Raw genomic sequence first — 25,639 nt, 5'->3', positions numbered from 1 at the left:
CTCAAAAAGGCTGAGGATATTGTAATCTTGCCGGCTGATAAAGGTAACGCCACCGTAGTACTGGACCGCAAAGACTACCTGGCAAAAATGGCCGAACTACTGCAAGACAGGTCTACGTATGAAAAAGTAAAACGTGACCCAACAAGGAAAATCGAGAGCGAACTGAAAGATCTTTTGACGGATGTTTTCAAATATGTTCCGCCTCAGAGCAAGGGTCTGTACTACAGGCTCTTATGTCACAACGGCTCAGCTCCAGCCATCTACGGTGTTCCCAAGATTCACAAGCCAAATGTTCCTTTACGGCCGATTGTCGACTTCACCCGTTCCCCTCTGTATAACCTGTCCAAGTATCTGCACAGCATCCTGCGGCCTCTCGTTGGGACGACAGAGACTTATGTGAAGGATTCTGGCCATTTCGTAACGATGCTACGCGACGTCAACATCCAGGACGACGACGTTATGGTGTCCTTTGACGTTAAATCTATGTTTACTTGTGTACCTGTGAACTTCGCGGTCCAGTGCTCTAAGAAGGTGCTCGAGAACGACGAGACGCTAGCCAGCCGCACTCCGATTGAAGATGCCGACCTCTGCCGCCTCTTGGGCTTCTGCTTGCGGAGCACGTATTTTGTTTTCAAGGAGGGTTTTACAAGCAGGTGTTTGGTACTGCGATGGGCGCTTCAATTTCTGTGACTTGTGCGAACCTCGCTTTGGAAGCCGTCGAGAAGACCGCACTAAGCCTCTTAAGTCGTCGTCCAAAAATATTCGTACGCTACGTGGATGACTGTTTCTGTGTGTTAAAGCGGGAAGACGCGCCAGTACTTTTGGAACACCTGAACTCCGTCCAGCCAACAATCCAGTTCACGATGGAAGAGGAGGCTGCCGGTCGTATCGCTTTTCTGGATGTGGAAGTGCAGCGCAAGAATACCGGCTTTGTGACTACGGTCTACCGGAAGCCCACGCATACCGGCCAGTACCTGGACTTCGCTTCTGCGCACCCGATCGGACACAAGCGCTCTGTGGCCTCGGCACTCTTCACACGCGCGCAACGCCTGTGCTCTTCTACCATGGTGCGGAGGGCGGAAAAAAAGAAGATAAGAGAGGACCTCGCTAGCTACGGATACCCCAGTCATATACTAAACGCTCAGCAACGCAGATCGGCAAACCCACCCACATCACCGAGGAAGGAGCGAAAGCGCGCCGCCATTCCTTACGCTGTTGGTGTAAGCGAAATGCTTTCACGAATATTCGATAACTACGGAGTCCAGGTTTGCCACGTGCCCACAAGTAAGCTCCGACAGCAACTCGTAGATGCCAAAGATGCGCTAGAACGCGAAAGGTACCCCGGGGTGATCTATAAGATTCCTTGCCAGACTTGCGACGCAGCCTACATTGGTGAAACTGGGAACTTCAAGAGGCGACTAAAGGAGCACAAAAACGACGTTGCTAACGGCCGCACCCAGCTAAACGCCTTGGCAGAACACCAAAACGTAACCGACCACGTCATCGCTTGGGATTCGGCCAGCATCATTGCCACCGAGAAAATACTATCAACCCGCCTACTCCGAGAATCATTCCACATCCAATCAACCCCGCACGCTCTTAATCGGACACGTGGGCCTATGCCTACAACATACGCATGCGCTTTGCACCGTTCTAAGCATGTATAATTACGGCCGAGCCATTTTTCGCTTCATATGTGAACAAGGGACCCGTACGGGCCCCGAAACGTCATTTGTTTTACCTATTGTTTTTAGCACTTTGGCGAGTGTAGGTTTTGTACCAACAATGTTATTTCCTCGCCAGACGAGTTTTCGTCGAACCTTGGACTAAGATGAACTTGCTGGAATTCCATGTCAAACACTTACTGCAAGCGCCAGGCGCAAAAATCGGCCAGTTAAATCTAAAAACGATGCTAACGACCGGTGAGCCCAGGCTGCTCTCCTTTCAGTCGCCGCCAAAAACGCTGCCCATTTGCACTGGACTTCTGGAGGGACACGTTGCAGCCGACTCGCCAGCCAACGCCCCGTATTCGTCCCCTTTTCTACGGGAAGCGCTGGGCAAAGAATAAGGGATGACGGGAAATGATTAAATCACGAGCCAACTCCATAGGATTCGTCCCTTTTGAGGGTACGGTTAAAACTTTACGCAGCACTCATACATCAGAAAGATACAGCTCCGTCATGAAGTACGCACCTCTAGCATGAACGCGTACACCCGATCGCTGACAGACAAGACGCCTTATGTACCACCTCTTATGATCATCGCTGAAGCGCTACCGTTTGCTAAGTCTTTGTAGGGCTCAATTTTATAGCAAGGAATGATGCCTGTCATGATTAACGTGAACGAGCCACTTCAGACTACGCAGTCAGCAAGCGAAACGTACCGGCTCATGAGGGGAAAACGTTTATACAACCGACCAACGGCCCCGACGGAACAGCACTGGCAAAGGGATGTCCACGTTACACTAAAAAAGAACCGCCACCCGCTAGTGAGGCCAACATCAAAGCGGGTGCCAAATATGTGTCAGAAACAAAGGCCGCGGCAAAACCTGAACCAGAAAAAGTTTTTGGAAGCTGCAGGATTACGAGAAACCTATGTGAACCGACGCTGCTACTAGCGTAAGATAGAGGAGGTGTCTCTAGTAGGAGTAGAAGCAAGTTTGACGTACCGCCGCTGTTGTCCCGCCTACTGCGTGAGGCAGCTAACCTAACATCCTCCTCCTTGTTGCGCCGCACCGAGGCCTTGGCAAAGAAGGCGCGGGCTGCCATTCTTCTACTACTAAACCAAAATCACATTGAAGGTTTTCTGTCGAGCACGAGACCAGCTTAGGTGCCTGGATGGAGCGGCACGAAATGCCTACTTTTTTGAAGGGCGGAAAACTGATTGAATCGCTCTCCGCGGAATCAGGACAGACGCACGATAATGAAGACAAAATGACCAGCTGGGCTCTCCAGACGCAATCATAAATAAAGGCGAGCACTTCATGTCCTATTACTGGATTCGATACACTTCATAATTAGTCACACCACAAGCTCGGTTATTCGGTACCTAATGGCTAGACCAAAGCTCACAAAAAACAAAAAACGGAAAGAAGGCACACAAACAAGACGTTATAGGTGTTCCTTGTTTCCGTCTGCCTATCCTTATCGAGTTTGACCTTCCAGTTTATAGATTGTACAAGACACGTTGTAGTAGAAATAAACAAGAAAATTACCGGAGATGTTATATCGTGCTGTATATTCATGAGCGGTAGTATATTGCGCGCGCACACACACGCACACACACACACACACACACACACACACACACACACACACACACACACACACACACACACACACACACACACACACACACAGATATACATATAAACCGCCTCTTAATCTGTCCCATCTTACAATTCTTTAAATTGTATTGCACATAACTTGCTACGGAAGCCGCAATCCCATCATCCAACTCATATTTTTTCTCGGACAACTATAGCAGACTGGAATGCCTTACCAGCGTCATTAAATATGTTCGCCAGTAATGGCAGCCTTGAAGTAGCCCAACCAGCCGTTTCAAATGTCTATAATTGCTTTCTTTTTTGCTTCTATCTATTGGCCTGGGAGGAACTACATCAGTCCTGATAAGTATAAATTCATGCTGTTTCCGGCACACCAGTGTGCAATTGTCACGTCTTTAATGTAAATGTTTGCTACATTCCACCACAGATTTGCCTGATTGTAACTGACCTGCCTGTGGTGTCAAAGGCTTCCGGGCGCTTCGAAAGTAAACACGATTACCTTACTCTTTTTGTGTTGAAACTTGTCATAAATAGAGAAACATATTTATCATGTCCTGTGCCGTCATATTAGTTTTTTTTCTGTGGTCACACAGCATACATGTGCACCGGTGGTGTCTAGTAATAATAAAACTAGTCACTCCGGCCATTTTAGTCACACAATTATCACGTCATAAAACAGGCCACCCAGAATATACGTGTGACATGGTAGGAAGCAAAGCGCCATGCCTTGGCGGTAGGCCTAAATCTCTCGCGCTGGCACGGAAAGGGACCGAGCCATACGCAAATAATGAAAGAAATGCCCGATGCGGCAAGACACCTGTTGCTGTCTCTCCCTTCTGTGACGTTAGCTCTGCACAGTCTTCTCGATGCTCTGATGAGTATCAGGATTGTCTAATGGAGTTTTGAGAATTATACAGTGCATTAGCCTGCTCATCCCGCATTGTGATAACGCAACAGGCAATAAAAAGAGAAAGAAACTAGGTTTTATTGAAGCCTTTACTGGGCGGCTGTAAAAACCTGAAAAATAGATATCACTATACAAGGGCTCGTAAACGTCGTCTGTTACCGTCTTTCTGAGGGCTTGGAGCTCAAAATACTTTTTAATTTGAAGAAACTCGTGAGGATGACCCATGTGAGATAATATCTATGGTGATAGACGGTCAGCATCACGTTTTTTTTTCTGTAGGGCAGCCGCTGCCGACCGGCAATAATATATCGGCGTTGCCTTATTGCTCTAGCTCGGATACCACTGTGGGAGAGATGGGCTGCTGACAATGCGATTCGGGCCTGCCATTTATGGACAACTTTCAGCAGCACGTTCCGAGAGCCATGTTCCGTGCACACGCCTGGCCTCCTATAAAAAAAGAGGCGACCCCAGCTCTGCTGTTTATGGAGCCTTGCACCGCTAATGCAAGCTGCACCAATTGTTGTTCTTCTATAATCAACACGTGCAGCTGAACAATTATCGCGCATGATTACTGTTTTTGTTTCAGCGCGCTAAAAGAAACATACTCGCAGGAGAAATGGTCGTACACAACACATCCATGCAGAAAAAAGTCAATTCCCAATACTGCAGAGCTGGCGGTACTTCTCATTTCTACTTGCCGCACACAATCATCATTTTAGGCTTCTCCTCTTTCATGCGCAGTCGTACGTAAAGGGCATTGGGAAACTTTACTATATTAAATAAATGCAGAGTATAATCGAGTGAGAAACTTTTTTTATGTAATGATAAAATTCTAGATTTTCTGGAAGTAGCTGTTTTTGCAAGCAGGCATCACCTGTAATTTCGCTGCCTGGGTAGAAGTAATCGGCTGATAGAGGATAAGGGGAAGACGTAACGGACACATCAATATCTCACTCCAAGCACGCCGTGTATCCTTTGCCTACAGTGGGATAATAAGGATGGCAAGTCCGTAGGCTGTGGCTGTGACGTAGGCTGTGACACATAGGCTGTGGCTGCTTTAGACAATTTCTGGTTGAATGTATGGCTCATCGAGTGCAAAGAAGTGTTTCGAAACTCCAATTGCGGATTTTCAATAAAACAGCATCCGTCCGCATTATCACGACACCAAGCGAGAAACTGAAAGGACTCGTCATGGTTGGTGAACACGATCCACCAGAATGGTTTCATCTGCCGGAATGCAATTTGAACAGATGAACCTTTCAATCTAGACTTCACTAGCCTGCCATGCAATAGAAATTCTGTATTTTTAAAGTTTCTTAAAATGCAGTACTACAAACAGTACAAAACAGAACAAAGAAAACATGCCTACACTGATCTCTGCCCGAAATATTTCTCGCAGGAACTGAAAATCTTCTAAAAGAGAAGTATTCATTTGGCGCTGCTCTTTAAGACATCAATTACAAAATTTAAGAAGATTTTATCCGTTTGTAGATACATGCAAGTTCCGATTTAAATGAAGCTGGAGGTAAAGCAGAGCCTAACTCCCGAGGAGACCAGACCTTTACCTGAACCAAGTGGGTGATAGATCAGTTACCTATGAAAAAAAAAACGGCAACAGGCGTACGCATATATATGGGTGCCCTTTACTTTTATTGGTGGCAACAGCAAGAAGGGCACATTTCAGGTTCGCTGTCGAATACTTCGGCTCAAATTGGCTGGCGATAAATCTTTCGTTCAGACTCCGTTGGTACGCGTCGAATATAAATGGTGCTTTGCGCAGCATAAATGAGCGTGAATGGGTAACTTTAAAGCCATTTGTTTGCAGCCTTTTGTATAAAAAACGGTAGTTCGAAAATTACGCTACTGGGAGTTGTAGAAAACTTCACAACCGCCAGTACTCGTGCTCTGGATTTCAATCTACAATCCGCTTCCAGGGATTGTCGTCTAGATCAGCCAGCCGCACTAGTCGGCTGATGTCCCCCGCTTCCAAGACCTCGAGGGCAGTGCTGGGGTAGTTCGTGATCACAGCATCCAGTCCAAGCCTGTAAAGTCGACAAAAAAAAAGATCGCACTGAGCATTGTGAACTGCCTTGCATTCTTCGTTCGACAGGGCTATCGGACGCAGAAAGCATTGCTATTCACATCCTGTTTGAAGTGCCATTAAAATGCGATCCCTACGAGGGAATAATGTGTCTAGCTTGTGCTCGGAGCAAAAACACTTTGCGGTATGAAAGAACTTTCACTATCGCGCTTGAATCACTGGTGCTACGACACTGACGCTACGGCCACTTTCACAGGGGAGCGGAGGTTGCCTCAATTAAGGCACGTCCCCCGTACAGGAAGGCGCCGGCATCGAGGCGCCCACTGTTGGCGCTCATCAGCGTCATGGTATGCTACTTCGCTTCGCCTCTTCTTGACGCGCGCATCATCTTAATGAGTCATAGGGAAGTTAATAAGGCGCGTTTTCAGCGTATGCTCATGTCGCGGTTCGTAGCGCAGTGGGAAGAGCGCCACGTACCTCCCTTTGCGGCCAGAGAGTCGTGGGATCGAAACCGGGCGCCGCCGCATCAATGGCACTTTTTCTGGCGACGTCACTTCTGTGGCGGATATCACGTCGCCAAAATATTTGTGTAGGCGCGAATAAAACACTTTTGTGTTAAAATGTGTCGACATAACCATGGGAAAACAGCTATTTACTCCATCCTATTAGTCACTGTACCACCTGAAACAGTGAACTAGGGCAGCCGCATAAAAACGCATCCACTCACCTGATCTCTCTTCCGATAGAGCGCTGCGTGTCCAGGTTATACGCGTAGCCCTTGTCGACAAAATCGCACCCACGAATCTTCCCTTCGCGGCAGTCTACAATAGACTCCAGGCGCCCGTATCGGCCGTACTGGTACGGCAGGCAGTTCGTGTTTCCACTCCCCAGCCATCGACCCGTGGTTATGTTGAGCTCGGCGAATGCCTCGCCGATTTTGTGTAAAGGTTCCATTCCGCCGAAATCAAATCCTGCGGAAAATATTGCACAAATGAAACTTTTTGCAAGACACAAGGTAGATGTTGGTATTTCGATAAATTTACACTCCGCTGCATTCAATCTGAACACTTAAACATGCAACACGCCAACAGATATCTATGGTTTTTACCCAAAAGCCCGTTATGCCACGAGAAATTGCGTCCCCGACTAACACGTCCAGCAAAATGTTTCATTGGTGGGCTTGAAGGTATATACCGCATTTTCGCGCGCAAAACCCGCCCATAAAATGCGAAAATTTGGAGGGTAAAGTTGAGGTGCAGATTATATCCGACATACTATCCTGAAGTGCAGCTTCAGGGTAATGCGTGTTGTGCCTTGATCCACCTATAGCAGCAATAGCGACTATGCCACTCTTATCTCATTGAAAGTGCTCAGTTTGCACACACAGCTTAACACTATAGCAACCTAAGAAAAAATATTGGACAAGTCAGTTAGTTACCAATAGTCGTCGGCTATGTTAGATTTTCGCATCAACAGATGCGCGATTTTGCTTGATTAGTAGCTTTGGTTAAGCATTTCGTGCATAAAATGTGCTGGCGATATGCTGGGATACATATTTCTTTATTTGTCGGCTGTGTAGTGGTTTAGTGGTTATTTGTAGTGCTTGTGCGGGTAATGTTCGGGGGCTGGTTATAGGCGCGAAAATGCGGTAATTCAAAAACGTTTGAAGACTGCCTTTGGAGACCCTATCTCCAAGATTCCGTCATGTGCGAGAAAAATTAATTCCTCATAGAAGGAAGCGATTATTCTGACCGGAATTACGTCAGTGTATGCTTAGAATCAAGTACGAACGGCACAAATGCGGCTTCATTGCCTCACAAATGAAAGCGTGTTGCTCACTGTTCATACAAAGTTGTCTTAAGCTTCGATGGATTTTGGTGCTGCAAGTCTTCAGCTTTGCAGTTATCAAGGTGTTCTCGACATCACTACTGCCACCCTAGAATACACGAGGTGCCACGTGCGGGTACGTGAAAAGTCTATGTAAACAAGTATATTATGCGTCAGCGCAAGCTGTCACACAAAAAATAGGGAAAAAAACGGGACTAGAAGAGGTTACACTAAAAGGAAGCGAGGGAAACGCCATAGTTATGTGATTCGGACATGGTATAAAATCAAAATATATTAGGCATTTTGAATCGCACGTCGTTACAGCCCGTACGATGATAACAACTGCGCAATATTGTATCCTAAGGAATATTATAGAACAGTTCACTAAGATTTGATAGAGTACGCGGAGCCAGAACGTTCTTCAGATATTTTACGTTCAACCTGGTAATAATAATTGTATAACCCTTCATTATTTTTACATCCTCTTGGCCATCGCAGTTACTTTATTTGCAGGGTTCGTCATTGGAGTGAAAACAACGGCGTCCTCAGCTCAGGTAATACGGACCGAAGGAAAGCTATGCGCCAGGTACTAACCTACGTGATCCCTCCAGGAATCGGAGATGGTGTCTAAGACGCCTTTGAAAACTTTCTTCTCATTGGTGCTGCTGACGTACAGCAGCACGGGAACTGCTTTTGATGGAGAAACTGCAACAGATGTACGAGAAATGTTTTCGTGTGACCACATGAGCACCAACAACAATAATACATTTCTAGGTTCAAAGGGTACTTCATTCTCGGGTACTTCATTCTGAAATGTCACGTATAGAATAAGACGAAATCTGCAACAACCGAACATACCCAACCGAAATACCCGTAGTTCTACAGGTTTCGTTAAGGTGATGCGACCAGAACCTTATAAATTTAACTTAACCTCCATGGTGACGCACCGGTTTATGCCACAAGTCAGTGAAGAGTGCTGAGACGAACACAGGGCGGCCGTATGTATTCAAATCCACAAAAATTGGAAGCGCGACGTGTACAATCCCCTTTCTCCTGAGAAAAGGTCGTTTTATAATCGACTCGCAAAAAAAGGTAGCGAAACACTTTGGCGGTTTGTTAGCCTGTGCGCGCTGGTGTCCAAAAAGGAAATTTTAAATGTTGACAGTTCAAGTATTGTCATGTGGCTGCGAAGTAACATACGCGTTGAGTGGATTTCAGGAACCCAAGGAATATTCGCGATTCATTTTATTTAAAATGCATGTTGGTGAAGTTGTAATATTGTCAGCGACAATAATAAGGGGTGCGAGTGTACTAACAGAAATCTTTGTTATTCAGTCACTAAAAAACGCTTTACAGCAGCATAAAACCTGTTTCAGGGGCGATGCCCCTTAGGGGCTCGGGCTGTCGGCGTCTCATGTCGTCGTGGCCGTCGCAATCGGCGTCTTATATGGTAACGGTACCAAAACACCGGCACACTCGTTTACGCCCTGTGCTAGAACTCTTCTGGCTTCAGTCACGAGACATGTACAGCAAAGCTGTATACCTGTACCCCCCAATAGGTTCATCTACGTTCCCAAAAACGTCAAAGCGCCGAGGAAACGTACACTGACACACTGCATACTTCCCCCTTCCCCCGGATTCGCGTTTGTGGAGATGGCCCCGGATACTTTTTGTTTCTACCCTGAACCTCGTTTTTTATAACTGTGTCACTTGCGCACTTTTTTTCTTTTACCTAATGCTCCCGCATTCTGGTACACCAGGTACTTAAAGCCCCTCTCGAACAAGAAGAAATGCCTGCACCATGTTGCAAAATGTTCTTCTTGTGCTGCCAAATGGGATGATTACAAGGCGGCTAACCTTGACTAAGTATCAAAGGTAAAAGAAGCGAAAAAACATTTCTTCCAAAAACCTTTACTTAACGTGTTCTTAAACGATCCGAAAAAGCTCTGGCGAGTCTTAACCCCAACACTATTGATTCAATCAACCTACTCGATCAGCATGACTCGTTCATTCCTGATTGAGTATGCCCAGTGATTTTAAACGATGTTTTTGTAGTAGTTTTTTTACTTCTGGTCCCTGCATTCTGATTCCAATCATACCCACTAATGAATTCCTACAAATGGAACCACTATTATCGAACCCAAACGAATAGAAAAAATATTTCAAAAACTAAAGGTTTCCTTGAGTCCGGGTATTGACACAATTAACCCGATATTTTAAAATGTACTAAAATATATTGTTCTCTTATTTTGTCAAAGATTTTTCCAGGAATCTATTGACACCTGCACTCTTCCTGAGGACCGGAATGTCGAGAATGTGGTGGCCATTCATAGGTAAGGTCATAAAAATTCACCTTTCAACTTCCGTCCAATCTCTTGCAAACTCTACCATTCCTTGCAAAATACTCGAGCACATTCCTTACTCGCAGTGTAAAATTTTCCGAATCTAACTCTTTTCTTACCAGCGCCAAACATGGCTTCCGCAGAACCTTCTCTTGCGAAAACCAACTTATTTTCTTTACATATAAATTTAACAGCATCCCTGATCGTTGTTCACAAACAGACTGCATCTTCTCATAATTTTCAAAGCATTTGAAAAGGTATGAGAGAAGGTATTCTTAAAATAAGCAAATTAAATATTGGTCGCGATCTTTTAACATGACTGGAGCACTTTTTTTGCATCCGAACGCAGATTGTCACTGCTAACAATTTCTACTCTACTCTCCCTTTATTACGGTTCATTCAAGCGTCCCTGGGGGTTCAGTTTTAGGTCCGCTTTCGTTGTTAATATGTATTAACGACCTCCTTCCTTCTTGTGTTTCTCCTAAGATACTTATTCGGGACGACTGGATAATATTTCGCGAGATTAATGATATAAACTACGTGCACACTCTGCACACTGATATGAACGCAATTTTAAACTGCTCTGTGCGTGGCTAGTGGTCCTTACCAATACCAAATGTAAAGAAATGCGAGTTTCTTGTTCCATATCTAGCCCTATTGGGTACTATCGTAATACTTCTCCTCTCCAGTGAGGCTCTTCTTACCGCTATCTTAGTGTTCAAATTACTTGCTGCCTCACCTGGTCACTTCATAATAAATCGTTTATCAACAGTGCTAACAGAAGGTTAGGGAAATCTCGCCGAGATTTTTTTTCAGAACCAATATCCTTAAAACTAACTCTCTATGAAACACTAGTCCTTAGTAATCTAGATTACGCCTCTTCCATATGGGATCCCAGTACTAATAACTTAATTAGCTCCTTAGAATTTGTACCGAATAACTCCTCTCGTTTCATACTGCATCACTACAGCCATGCCGCTACATAACGTTCATAAAAAACACATTACACCTTCTTTCCCTTGCATCCCGTCGTCAGTCTTCTCGCATATGTCAATTTATTAACATATTCAAGCACAGTTGTCATTTGCGCACCGAGCTCATTCTTCCACCAATCTACATTTTCCCACGAGTTGATCACGTTCATAAAGTTGAAATCCAGCCCTGCCGAACAAGAGCTTGCCTTCAGTCCTTCATACCACGCACTTCAAAAGGATGGAACCACCTTCCAGGACCAATAGCCACCATTGTGAACCACCAACGTTTTGTACCGCACCAGCTAATATTGTATACCCAGGAACCTAACAAGCCTGTACCCATCTAAACAATTTTATATTTGACCTGTATCTTTGTATCTAATCCTTTCTTTAATTCCTGTGAACTTGAGAGTAAATGGGAATAAATAAAAAAATAAAAGCGTGCTTCAACCTAAAACTCGGTTTCGTACTACAGTAAGACACACCCCAATTTCGTTCCACCACTGTTAAGCTGTAACGTACAATTCTAAACGTCAATCGACTTGCGGCAATCTGTGAGAAACGTGCATTTTCTAGGGTCACTTTCTTGTGTCATTATTTTCTGGTTTTTCTTATAGTTCCTTGCTATCCACCATCACTTGGCTGTTCAGGCACGCCTCACTCCGTCAAGCGTCCACTTCACTCGCCATATCAGACGTATATAGCTGGTTGAATTCAGTCTGAAGTCTTTTATGAAAGCAAGCCTGACGTGGCGTATTATATTCAGCCAGGTCTGTCCTGGTTTACCGTAAATATATATATATATATATATATATATATATATATATATATATATATATATATATATATATATATATTAAACTTTCTACGTCTCTTGCGGTGGTGAAGGGGTGGCGCTAGTTGACCGACCTCAGAGCACTTGTAAATATAAACCCCCACGGTAAAGTGTAGAGAGGAGCCGCTGCGGGATAGCATAATGAGCCAGTGCACCGCAGGCGTTATGCAGACATGTGGGTTCGACTCCCGCTCCCGGAAAAAACGGCAGATTTTTTCTCGACCTATAATTCTCGCCTATGTATCACTGTATCAAAGAAACATGACAAACACACATCATTCGGCACTATTAAATATTTTCGGAAAACAGACGAATAGCACTGGCCATGACGACTGCAACCTTGATATGTGTCCTTACCGAGTCCCTCGTCCCGTATCTTTCTGTTCTGCTACATGCATTACGAGGGCTCTGGCTCCACAGTTCGGATATGCCGATTGCTAACCCCGACCTCCGACCAAGTCTTACGTGGCGGCCGCTGGGAAAAAAAGACGTTCTACGACTCCCGCGGTGGTCGAGGGGAGGAGCTAGTTGACCGTCCTCAGAGCACTTGTAAATATAAACCCCCGCGGTAAAGTCGAGAGAGGAGCCGCTGCGGGATAGCATAATTGGTCAGTGCACCGCACGCTTTATGCGGAGATGTGGGTTCGATAGCCGCTCCCGGAAAAAACTGCGGATTTTTTCTCGACGTATATTTTCGCCTATTTATCACTGTATCAAAGAAACATGACAAAAACACGTCATTCGGCACTACTAAATATTTTCGGAAAACAGCCGAATAGCACTGGCAATGACGACTGAAACCTTGATATGTATATATATATATATATATATATATATATATATATATATATATATATATATATATATATATATATATATATATACAGTCAAACCCGACTATATCGAACCCGTTTACATCGAATTATCCTCTATATCGAACTCTTTCTGCGCACAGAATGTATTCTATGAGAATGTATAGCAAAAATTACGCTTATATCGAACAGAAATAGCAGCAACTACCGATATATCGAACGCCAGCGGCGCAAAAGTGCCCCCTTGACACCTCGCTTAACCACCTGCAGTCCATCGTTTGTAATGAAGGGATTTCAGCTGCTCCCCGCCAAGTAGAATGGCCCTCCAATGACGCTTTTCTCCTCAGAGGTTTCACCTACAACCCCCAAGTTGGCTTTCCCTCGCGGCAGAGGGGAAACCCGCCGCACACCCTCGAAAAGTGGTTTAGCCCTGCGGTTCCTGTGGAGCTCCTTCACCTCGCTCTTTGTTGTGGAAGTGTTTACAGAGCTCTCGGAGTTTCCGGACGCCGTTGATGGATCAACGGCCGACGAGTTCGTAAGCGTGGATGACGGTGTCTCGACCACGGGTGAGCTCGAAAACGAAGATTACGTTTCAGTCGGTGCACCGAACTCAAGCGGCTACGAGGAAAACGACGAAGAGCCTTTTACCACAGCCTCAGAAGTTATTGATGCGCTCGCGCTAGTTCGTCGTTTCTGCGCGAACGTGGAAGGTTGCGAGCTCAGCTGCTCCGACTCCTTGGACAATGTAGAAATGTGCGTGCTTTCGCAGGCAGCGAAGCTGCCTAAACAGAAGAAACTTTAGGACTACTTCGTGCGGAAGTGAGTTTGTTTCATTAATAAAGTGCTTTCATAAACGGTAGGTGCTTTTATGCTGTTCAATTCTTCAGAATGCATATATCGAATTATGCCATATATCGAACTCGCGGGCGTTTTTTTGCGAGTTCGATATAACCGGGTTTGACTGTATATATATACATATATATACAGTAGCAGACTGTTTTATTTTTCAGATGTACATACTTGGAATTTGCTGACTGGCTGGATATTGTAAACTTTCCCGACGAACCGCAGGTAGTCCCACAGGAGTAATGTATGGGCAAAAAGAATATTTCGAACAAAATAAATCCAAAAGTTCGACTTTTGGGACAAAATATTTCGTGGTAGCAGAGCCACGGTGGACTCCAGGTCGACCGACGCCATTTTGAATCCTAAGCACCTGGTCAGCGGCGGACTGTATGGCGCTTGGCTCGACTCCCGCCAGGGTAACCTTCTTAGATCTTTCGCCATATTTCGAGAGTTTTCTACAGTGCGCAGTGACTTATTGTTGTGCTGGGAGCTAACGGACGACGAGATCGTGCGCATAAAGACCGCGGCGCCGCAAAGCGACTGTGACTCCGACGAAGACACTCCCGACCGCCCATAACCGTCAACGTAAGACATTGCCAACGCTTTGGGGTTATTCTCCAAAGTTTACGAAGGCAACGTGACGCTTGCAGAGATGCAAGCATGTTTTCTGCACGCGGAAACGCTCCACGCACACGCGGGACCTTCTCGCACGAATGGCCAACGAATCGGCTCGAAGCGGCGCGGGTTGAGGCAGCAACAGCTTGTCGCCGCTATGCAAAATAGCACTGATCGCCAAAAACGAGTTCCACATTTGACAAAGTAGGTGTTATTGTGAAGAAAAATGGTGCTAGAGATTATCATTAGGTGTTATCTTGAAAGCGAACATAAATTTAATATCTGCTTCGATGGTAAGTCTACATTCCTTTGCGCCGACCGACCCCGGCGGCTGGTGAACGACTGGGCACTGGCGGCAACAAGCACCTGCCTACTTGTGCGCGGTGCGGCGAGCGGACGAAGAATAACGCTAACTGCGCGCAAGAATCGACACAGGACGCGGAAGATATCTTCATCACTAATCGCTAAAGGCAATCCCCGCGCAAATAGTTTTATTTGCGAAAAGGGGGATGATGCTGTGGTGAAAAATTGTGTTAGTGATTGCCATTCCGTACTGTAATACTAGCTGCGATCTAATATTTTCTGCGACGCTAAGCCTAAAATACCCAACACCCGAGAAAACCAGGCCGGCGGCGACATTTTGTTGTAGACCCCCTTCTAAAATTAGTCGTGCGCTAGCATGTTGCGTTTGGGCTCCCCTAACTTTTTTGGGGTCCCAAATGCAGTGTTTCCCTATTCTAAATATGGCTTTTACCCCAATTAATTACACCACGACGCGTTCCGCCTCGCACAGAGCCTCGCCTCCTGTGAGCAGTCGTGAGTTGTTCAACTGTTGGTCAATTTACTTGATGATGCTAGAGAAAGGCCGACTCACTGTAAACAGTATAAAATAAGAAAATTCCACGTTTCGAATAAAATCTTCCATGGTGAGTTTTTATTAAACGAAAACTCAGGCACGTGTAAACCAGCCAGGAAGGCGTTGACAACTCTCGTTCATACATTGCGGACTAGTTGTTGCAAAAACCCACTACACTGCAGGTAAATCCGCTATTTCGCCCAAATTTGACAACCAATACAAAAATAAGGTTTTCCTGTTATCTGTAAAACTTTCGAACATCGAAGCTCGGGTCGTTCTTAATCACATATTTGTAAAATATGTTGCATTAGTTCTGTATTCTTGCAGGTACGAAGCAAGAAATAAGACCTTGTCACCTTTACTGAAGCGACATGCAAAAGTGGTTCGTAACAAACTTTTGACGTCAACGTATTAGGAGAATTGCTGGTGAAAACTTCTTTGCGGTATTAAACCTTATAAAGTAGCTATACACAACGCATTTATGTGGTGAAAACAAGCTTGATGATGTGAAAGTTCTTGCAAAGCAGAAGACGTCTGCGGAAAAATCTACCTTAATGTTTGTGCTTCTAGAACAGCTAAATGAAGCGCGAAAAACATTGGTGTATGAAGTTTGTGCGTAAGGATTTACGACGTATGGCTTTACGGATTTACGGCTTTTTCTTTTTGTTCTTTCGCCGAAATACACTGATAAAAATATTGCCGCGTTTGATGTTCCGAAGGTACGCCGGAGGTATAAAGCGCACCATACATTGCAGGACGGGAAAAAATTAGGCCACCTGGATATAACACTTGTCAAGAATTTACACTTCCAGGTGTGCGGCATTTATAAGCCAGTTTCACAAAGCAAGACGAAAACATTTTTGGCCTTCGCATTTCGCGGTGCAGCAATAGTGCAGCCTGAATACAGAGAGGGCAGAACAAAGTCCACGTTTCATATTTGCGTGTAGAATGCAAAATGGGCGTCATGAATTTCTCTCAGCTTTGAAATTTGCGCGCGCCGCCAGCTAATCTATACCATACCAACATTGGTGCACATCCCTAAGTTCACAGCACGTAACGTGTGCAGATAGAGATGTGATTTGTTAGAAGGGGAAAATTGTGTGAGAGGTTATGAACTTCATCTTGCCTTAAAAAAGCCCCTAATGCCATTAACTGGCAATATACACAAGGTGGCGGGGAGCCATTTCTGCGTGAACCGGTAACCGTTATTTAATTTTTTGGTTCAGTTCTGGCAAGATGAGAAATAGGGGTTCAGGTCGGGGTTCGCCTTTTGGACAATTGCTGGGGTTCGGGATTGGCATCTTGATAATATTGCCGCGAACCATATACGGGTTTGTTTATTTATTGTTTGTTTTTAATACCCGGCCGCTCCCGGATGTGTTATCTATGTCCCATGTGAATCGCGTGTTCCATTCTTTATTTTTATGCCGCACGGGCTATCTCATTCAGATAAGCAGAGTGTTTCGCCCTAACGCCGCTAGCCCAGAATAAACTTCTGTGACTTACAATGTTCTGGATGTGAATCGACGGTTGCAGAAACTCTCGCGCCGAAAGATAAAAGCCCGCACAGCAGACGCCACGGCATTCGATTCTGCGACGCTCGCCGACGCAAGTCATTTTGTTGACCGCTGCTTCGCCGCCTCTGTATTCTTTTGAGTTGTTAGGGGAGCACAAGTTCACTCCAATAAACTTGTTTCTCCTTCAAGACAACTGCGTCGTCCTTGGCTTCGTGACATCTGGTGGAGGGGCTGGGTAGCACCCTTCATGCCCACTACAACCTCTGAAAGCCGCCAAGCCAGTCCAACAAGAGCCAGCCTCCGCCGGCAAGATTTACCACCCGAGTTTGGTCTGCTACCGGAGGATGCGAAGAAGAAAGACCTCGCAACCAGCACCATGGTCAACCAAGCCGATCGTCCCGTCGTTCTGCAGCAGCCAAGGGATCCGCCATCATTCCGAGGAGCCCCCACAGAAGACCCAGAATAATGGTTGGAGAAACTGGAGCGCGTCCGGAAATTCAACAGGTGGGACGACGAAGAAACGTTCCGGAATGTTTTCTTTTACTTGGAAGATTCGGCTCGCACTTGGTTCGAGAACCACGAAAGCTTCTTGACAAACTGGGCTCAGTTCAAACGCGAGTTCCTGAAGACCTTTACTACCGTGGTCAGAAAAGAACGCGCAGCGCTTTTGCTGGAAACTCGAACGCAGCACCCCAACGAAGGGGTCATGATCTTTGTCGAGGAGATGAAGCGACTTTTTCGCCGTGCGAACCCAGAAATGACGAAAGAAAAGAAACTACGGTTTCTCATGAGAGGTGTGAAGCAAGAGCTCTTCGCGTGCCTTGTTCGCAACCCCCCCAAAACTGTGTCCAAATTCGCGTCTGAGGCCGCCGCGATGGAGAAGACGCTCGAAATCCGAACGAGGCAGTACGACCGCCCAATCAATTCGCTGGTTTCGGAGACGATTGGTGCCGGCGCTATTAACTCCGACTCACTACGCGACACCATCCGTGCAGTGGTGAGGGAGGAGCTGCGGAAACTTTTCCCGACTACGACGCCACACCCTCAAGTCGCCTCCCTGACTGAGGTGATCCGGGAAGAAGTACAGCAGGCTTTGGGAACTTCTATGCCGTCCGAAGCACCCCGCGAGCCAGAGGCTATGACCTACTCCGCGGCTGTTCGTCGACACCGCCCTGTTCCAACACGACGTCACGAGGCCCCGCCCTACCGCCGCCCACTGTCGCCCACCCGACCTCCTGTAGTACGAAACCAGACGCCAAGGAAGACTGACGTATGGCGAACACCGGATAATCGTCCTCTGTGCTACCACTGCGGAGAGGCCGACCACGTCTACCATCGCTGCCCATACAAGAGACTCGGACTTCGTGGTTTCTCCGTCGACGCACCACGCCGCCAACCCGGCCAGCACCCATCTGACATTTAAGAATACCTGTCCAACACCAGCCGTGGACCAGCCCGTTTCAACCGTTCGCCGTCGCCCTACCCGTACCAGTCGCAGGACAGCCGTAGCAGGGCCGACTTCGCAAGTGGAAGGTCCCCCAGCCCACGCGGGGGAAACTAAAGGCGGCAACTTCTGGAGGTGAAGTTGCTCTACGGCGAAAAACCGGAAACCCTCCAACGACGCAAGGACGCGCCAAAGATAGTGATTCATGACATGCCTTCATCCCGACGACCCGACCTAACCCTGACGAGACTCCCGAACACGACGACAGCTATACGGCGCGACGCGTACCCGACCTGACCGAGACGTCCGCTGAGAAGACGACGACAACGACGACGCACAGTGCCCGACCGTCAACACGCACAAGCCGAGATGCGACGCCCCGCCGACGCACCCGGAACTTGCGGAAGGCGGCATCCGACGTCAAGGTATCCATCTACGGCTTTGATGTAGTCGCCCTCGTAGACACGGGAGCCGACTACTCCGTAATCAGCTGACCATTTGCGTCTAAGCTGAAGAAAGTTATGACCAGATGGGACGGTCCGCACATACGCACAGCAGGAGGCCATCTGCATGTTCCACTTGGCCACCTCGTGCCGCCAAGTGGAACGTGCACAACGTGCGTCACCATCGACGGCACGACGTGCCCTGCAGTGTTCGTCGATTTTCCCATTCTGCTCCCGCGACGTAATTCTCGGAATGGACTTTTTGACAGACAACGGCGCAATAATTGATCTGCAGACCAAGTCGATAACGTTTTCCTCCGATCACTCTATGACGCCGGAACCGAACCCCGAACACCATGCAGCTGTAAGGATCGCCGATGATCATGTCACCCTGCCACCCCGCGCAATCTTGATGATCACCGTCTACTGTGAAAATGCTGCTCCTGATGCCGACGCTATCGTGGAGAGTGACCAAAGGTTTCTTCTCGACCTCGGTGTGTCTGTCGCAAGAGGCATTCTGCGGTGTAAGCAACGCAAATCCCACGTTTTGGTCACTAATTTCACCGAGGAGTACCAGCATTTAAACAAGTGCGCTGCAATTGCATTCCTCGAAGAAACGCAACAAGCAAGTGACGTGATCGCAGTTGCCGACTTTGAACGCACACCCGAAGATACCTTCCAGTTTCCGCATTCCTTCGACGTGAACCCGGTGCTACCGCAAGAACAACGGAACAAACTATTGGCTTTGCTGCGTCGCTACAGCGAGTGTTTTTCGTCGAACTCGAAACTACGTCAGACACCTCTAGCGAAGCACCGAATAATAACCGAAGATGGAGCCCGACCTACGCGACAGTCACCGAACCGCGTCTCTTCCCACGAGCGGGAAGCCATCCGGACTCAAGTCGACGACATGCTCAGCGACGACATAATACATACTGAACAAATTTGAGGCGCTATTTATTTTTCAAATTTATTCAGTATGCTCAACCAACTAGCCCTGATCAAGCTTTTGTGACATAATACAGCCATCGAAAAGTCCGTGGGCTGCGCCGGTCGTACTCGTGAAGACAGAGGACGGCACTTTAAGGTTCTGCGTTGACTACCGGAGACTGAACAAAATCACCAAAAAGGACGTGTACCTCCTGCCACGAATCGACGACGCCCTCGACCACCTCTGCCACGCAAAGTATTTCTCATCGATGAATCTGAACAGCGGCTACTGGCAAATTGAAGTGGACGAGAGAGACCGAGAGAAGACTGCATTTATAACCCGAACGGTCTGTACGAGTTCAAGGTGATGCCGTTTGGGCTGTGCACGGCGCCAGCAACGTTTCAAAGAGTCATGGACAGTGTGCTAGCTGGCCTGAACTGGCACACCTTCCTCGTCTACGTCAACGACGTTGTGGTATTCGCCCGGACTTTCGATGAGCATCTTGCAAGGTTGGAGTCTGTACTCGAGGCTATTCGCTCGTCGGGGTAACGCTGAAGCCCGAAAAGTGCCGCTTCGCTTACGAGGAACTCAAGTTTTTGGGACACGTCGTCAACGCCGCGGGAGTCCTGCCTGACCCAGCGAAAACATCAGCCATAGCGAACTTCCCAAGACCGAAAGACAAAAAGAGCGTGCGAAGATTTCTCGGACAGAGCGTGCGAAGATTTCTCGCAGAGCCACTCACGCGCCTGACAAAAGATAGCACCCCTTTCGCCTGGGAAAACGCTCAAGAAAAAGCATTCTGCGAGCTGAAACAACGCCTCCAAAACACGCCCGTGCTCGCTAATTTCGACAAAAACGCCGAAACGGAAATGCACACGGACGCCAGCGATATAGGTTTGGGGGCCGTCCTAGTCCAAAAGCAAAGCGGGTGCGAAAAGGTAATCGCCTATGCAAGCCGTGGTCTGTCGAAGGAGGAGAAAAACTACTCTGCCTCCGAAAAAGAGTGCCTGGCAATCATATGGGCCATTTTAAAATTTCGCCCATATGTGTATGGTAGACCGTTCAAGGTTGTGACAGACCACCATGCGCTGTTATGGCTCACCAATTTGAAGTACCCCTCTGGCTGTCTTGGGCAGTGGAGTTTGCGTCTGCAAGAGTTCGACGTTACGATCGTCTACAAATCCGGCAGGAAACATTCCGACGCCGACTGCCTGTCCCGCACCCCTGTCGACCCACCAACACAAGACTCCGATGAAGACAGCGCGTGCTTTTGGATTGTTAGGAGAGCGACCTAGCCGTCCAGCAGCGTGTCGACCCCGACTTGCGCGTAATGATCGACTACCTCAAAGGACGAAACGTCGCCGTGCCTAGAGCGTTGAAGCGGAACTTACCAGCATTCAGCCTCAAAAACTCCGTCCTAGTGAAGAAGAATTTCAGCCACGGAACGGGAACGAATTATCTACTTGTCATTCCCGCAAACCTTCGTGACGAAATTTTGGAAGCGTCCCACGACGACCCGTCTTCCGGACATCTCGGCACAGCTCGTACTATTGCAAAAATTAAGGCGAACTACTTCTGGCCCCGCCTTACATCCGACGTCACCCACTACATTCGGAGTTGCCGTGACTGCCAGCGACGAAAAACGCCGCCGACAAGACCCGCCGGATTTCTGCAACCGATCGCCATCCCGTCGAGGCCCTTTCAACAAATTGGAATGGACCTTCTAGGCCCGTTCCCTACGTCACGATCAGAGAACAAGTGGATTGTCGTTGCGACAGACTACGTGACGCGCTACGCAGAGACCGCCGGTCTTCCGAGGGGTCTGCACAAGAAGTCGCCAAGTTCTTTATAAACCAAGTTGTGCTGCGATATGGAGCCCCTGAAGTCCTAATCACGGACCGCGGAACGGCCTTTACCGCAGAGCTGATGCAAGGAATCTTACGCTACAGCAACACGGATCAGCGAAGAACGATGGCGTACCACCCCCAAACGAACGGTCTAACGGAACGTCTCAACAAGACGATTGCGGATATGCTGTCCATGTACGTCGACGTTGAACATAAGACTTTGGACGAAGTCCTCCCGTATGTCACGTTTGCGTACAATACAGCGACGCAGGAAACTACGCAGATGACACCGTTCGAGCTTGTCTACGGAAGACGGCCGACTACGATGCTCGACGCCATGCTTCCGCATGTAGAAGACGACGACCTCAACGCCGACGTCCAAGGATACCTTCAACGTGCGGAGGAGGCCCGCCAGCTCGCTCGAGTTCGTATAACGGACCAGCAGATGGTTGATGCCGGCCGCTACAACCTCCGCCGCCGAGATGCCGAGTACCAACCAGGGGATCGTGTGTGGGTTTGGACTCCCATTCGACGACGCGGACTCAGTGAAAAGCTTCTGCGATGGTATTTCGGACCCTACCAGATTCTACGACGTGTTGGCCAATTAACGTACGAAGTGATCTCCAGTGGTGATTCCGGCACATCACGACGACCCGAAGTCGTCCACGTGGTTCGCCTCAAACGGTACTTCGCAAGATGACGAACTTTTTTGTTGTTGTTTTGTTGTTGCTATTTGTTCCGACTGTCGTTTTATTTTAGCATCGGGTCGATGCACACTTAGAGGGGGGTAAGGCCGCGAACCATATACGGCTTTGTTTATTTATTGTTTGTTTTTAATGCCCGGCCGCGCCTGGATCTGTTATCTGTTTCCCATGCGAATCGCGTGTTCCATTCTTTATTTTTATGCCGCACAGGCTATCTCATTCAGATAAGCAGAGTGTTTCGCCCTAACGCCGCTAGCCCAGAATAATCTTTTGTGATCTACAATGTTCTGGATGTGAATCGACGGTTCCAGAAACTCTCGCACCGAAAGATAAAAGGCTGCACAGCAGACGCCATGGCATTCGATTCTGCGACGCTCGCCGACGCAAGTCATTTTGTTGACCGCTGCTTCGCCGCCTCTGTATTCTTTTATTCTCTTGAGTTGTTAGGGGAGCACAAGTTCGCTCCAATAAACTTGTTTCTCCTTCAAGACAACTGTGTCGTCCTTGGCTTCGTGACAATAATATACATATATATATATATATATATATATATATATATATATATATATATATATATATATATATATACATACAGTATTCTCCGGTAAACTCGACTTTGTACATCTCGAAATAACGATTCAGTCGAAACTTTTTTTTGCCAGGAATTTACCTCACATATGCGCCGTGTATTTGCCCTCTTCCCCTTTACCTCGAAACGTTTTTGGGGAACTCCGGGAATATTTGAAAATATGGGCAGACACAGCAAAAGGTAAGGTTCACTACAAGCAGCCGCTAAGGTCTTCGTTCTAACGCTTTGCTCCCACTACGCGCCGAATGTGGTCGTAAACGGCAAATATACGTTTTTCGAGGTGTATGTCCCTGTTACCTGGACACTGTTTTACATCGTTCAGAGAGCTTGCACAATTTAGCTGATCGTGAGGACGAAGAGGAGCCTCTAGAAGTGCCCACAACATTAGAAACAACAAAGATGTTGCGACTGCTTCGCCACAAACTACGAAGTTGCGGTGGCCACCAACAATTAATGCGACGCGTGCAGCTCGAGAACGCTTTTCTGGGAGGAGACTCGGACGCGAAACAGGCGATAATAGCAAGGTTTTTTCTTCCGTAATAATACAAATTCGTTTTTCCCGCGAACTTGTTAGCCTTAATACAAAAGTTTTCATGTGAAGTGGAGCTTTTCTTATCAGCATTAGTTCTTATTTTGTTGACCTGGTCACAAATTTTTGGCATTTCGCTTAACTCAAAGCGCCGCTTATCTCAACTTTTTCAGCGAATTTTATGACTTCGAGTTAATGAGGGATTCCTGTATGTATACAGTGAACACTTTGGGGGATTGGTTACTATTTTGTTTCGCTAGGAACAGACCATATTCTTACCGTCTCTCCAGAGATATTTTTCCAGTTTTTTGGCGATATCTGCGCCAGCCTGGTGATGGTATTCTTCAGGAACACTTGAGGTATACAGCGCCAGATACAGGAGTGCAACTTGGCCCTGAAACTTGCCTACTGTAGAAGTGGGGACACGTAACACAAGAATTCAGTTGGTAAACACGAAATACGCTACACTCTCCAAATACAACTACTCTGACAGAAATACATGAGGAGAAGCCCTTGCTTACTGCCTTTGTATCGAAAACCTTCTTGCATATAGCGGCGCAAAATATTCACGTGCATCTTACGTTCTGCAGACCGCTCAACTAACCAACAAAAAAGTATTTCGAAAACGGTATTTCCGAATAAGCCACTTGGTATTTAAATTAAGCCTAATTGCGGCTATAGAATGAAATTGCACAGAGTCAGTTCCATTTATAATCTACTGCTTAACTGTTGTCTCTTCACTTCTTCCAACAAAAACTAAATACCTTAAATTATCATATCAATGAAAGCACATGGACCCATTCTGTAAAACTGAGAGTTATAGCAGAGTCCTTCAATGCTTCTCTGGTCATGAAACTTCCGGCCAAGTTTCGTACGGGGACAAATGATACCGCGAGTGGCGCCACCACAGATCAGAGGGCATCGAGCGGCCGCTGCTGCTCTGTCGGCAGGCAGGAACGTAGTAGCAGCATGCCCGTTCGCACTAACTTTTTTTACCACTCACAAAATGATAAGTTAATTTCAGCGGCCCACGACACGTAAAGCGATAGCGCACTGCTGATAAGGCGGCAAGCGTCTGTTTTATCTTACTCCGTGGTCCGTTCCCTGCCCAACGCGCTCTGGCCACGCCCCCAGCTGCCCTCCGATCAACACCAGCGCCACGGCGCGGCAGCGTACGAAGCTCTCCCATAGCGTGATGGTGACGTTTCATGACCAGCAAGGCATTGAAGGACTCTGGTTATAGTAACCACTGTTCAGTAACACCATATATTACCGCGCAATAAAGTTCCAGACCAAAACAGCGCCGTTTCTCCACACCGAATTTTAGAGGTACCACTGGTTTCCAACAGTTGCATAAATAGCGCTGTGTCATACATAAATCCTACATGCGAAGATACAAGAAACATATCAACTGGAAAATGCGGGATTCGTCATCAAGGAGACTCAACAAAAACACTTTATGAATGATGCTTTAGGAATTCCCCCCGCAGCACGCGAAGTAGTGCTGCTCGCCCTACAAAGTTGTTCTACTTTCGACACAATGATATTAAATACGCGATATCGCACAGTGACCTCCCTTATGTCAGCGGTAGCACACGGCGAAGCCACCACTTCGGACGGAACCTGCTTACAAGGTACACTGCTGACATTTGTTCTTGTGCCATAAAATGCGTCACGGCAACTTTTTATCATGAAGTTGCAATTCACGCTCGGTTCATGTACTGCGATGGGTCGGTACCACTTCTCTGGGCCCTTTGGTAAAAGCCGTAGACGTGATATCTTGACCGTTGATACAGGAAATATTTCTCTAAAAACCGGGCCGCGAAATCATGATGGCTATCAAACGACTGTGGGCTTACGGCCAGACGAGATCTTGGTGAGGTAATCCTGGATTGTCGAGTCTCTCGTGCAAGACCGGTAGCAGTCGCAAGGCGGGCCGTGGTACGTCTGTTGCGCTCTTCCATTTGGGCTAAATGTCACATCCGCCTGTAGCGCGTTGGCGCCATCTTCCAAGAAGACGTTCACATCGTACAGGGAGTTCACCATGTTTCCAATGATGTAAAATGGCCGCTGCGTTGCAACTGCAGTCTGCAAAAGAACGCCAATGAAATCTACATTAGAAAGCTCCTTATCAATGCACAAAGAGCGGAAGGTCAAGATAAATTTGGCAAAAAATCTTTGCTGTGTAGAGTCGCCTTAGGGGTTCGGCAGTAGCGTAAAGAAAGGTGGTAATTAGGTATGAGCATCATTGCAAATACGAATAATAAGACCAGCACATATACTATTTGCATTTA

General features: G+C 47.1%; 1 protein-coding gene across 1 annotated transcript in view; it reads right to left on the bottom strand.

Moving 5' to 3' along the window:
* Positions 1 to 5,824: 5,824 nt before the first annotated feature.
* The window catches only part of LOC144138734 (dermonecrotic toxin StSicTox-betaIC1-like), a 31,196-nt gene continuing 11,381 nt past the window's right edge, over positions 5,825 to 25,639 (bottom strand). The window contains exons 2-6 of the mRNA XM_077671154.1: positions 25,205 to 25,433; positions 23,625 to 23,753; positions 8,656 to 8,766; positions 6,962 to 7,205; positions 5,825 to 6,235 (exon numbers count right to left, since the gene is read on the bottom strand). Of these exons, the coding sequence (XP_077527280.1) occupies positions 6,106 to 6,235; positions 6,962 to 7,205; positions 8,656 to 8,766; positions 23,625 to 23,753; positions 25,205 to 25,433 (843 nt within the window). The 3' untranslated portion in view covers positions 5,825 to 6,105. The remainder of the gene's footprint in view (positions 6,236 to 6,961; positions 7,206 to 8,655; positions 8,767 to 23,624; positions 23,754 to 25,204; positions 25,434 to 25,639) is intronic.

The sequence above is a fragment of the Haemaphysalis longicornis genome, unplaced genomic scaffold, assembly GCF_048455015.1.
Source record: "Haemaphysalis longicornis isolate Haplotype H1 unplaced genomic scaffold, Haemaphysalis longicornis Haplotype H1 scaffold_5, whole genome shotgun sequence".
In the NCBI taxonomy this organism is placed as follows: domain Eukaryota; kingdom Metazoa; phylum Arthropoda; class Arachnida; order Ixodida; family Ixodidae; genus Haemaphysalis; species Haemaphysalis longicornis.
Note: the sequence above shows the minus strand (reverse complement) of the source record. Positions and strands in the feature narration are given on the sequence as shown.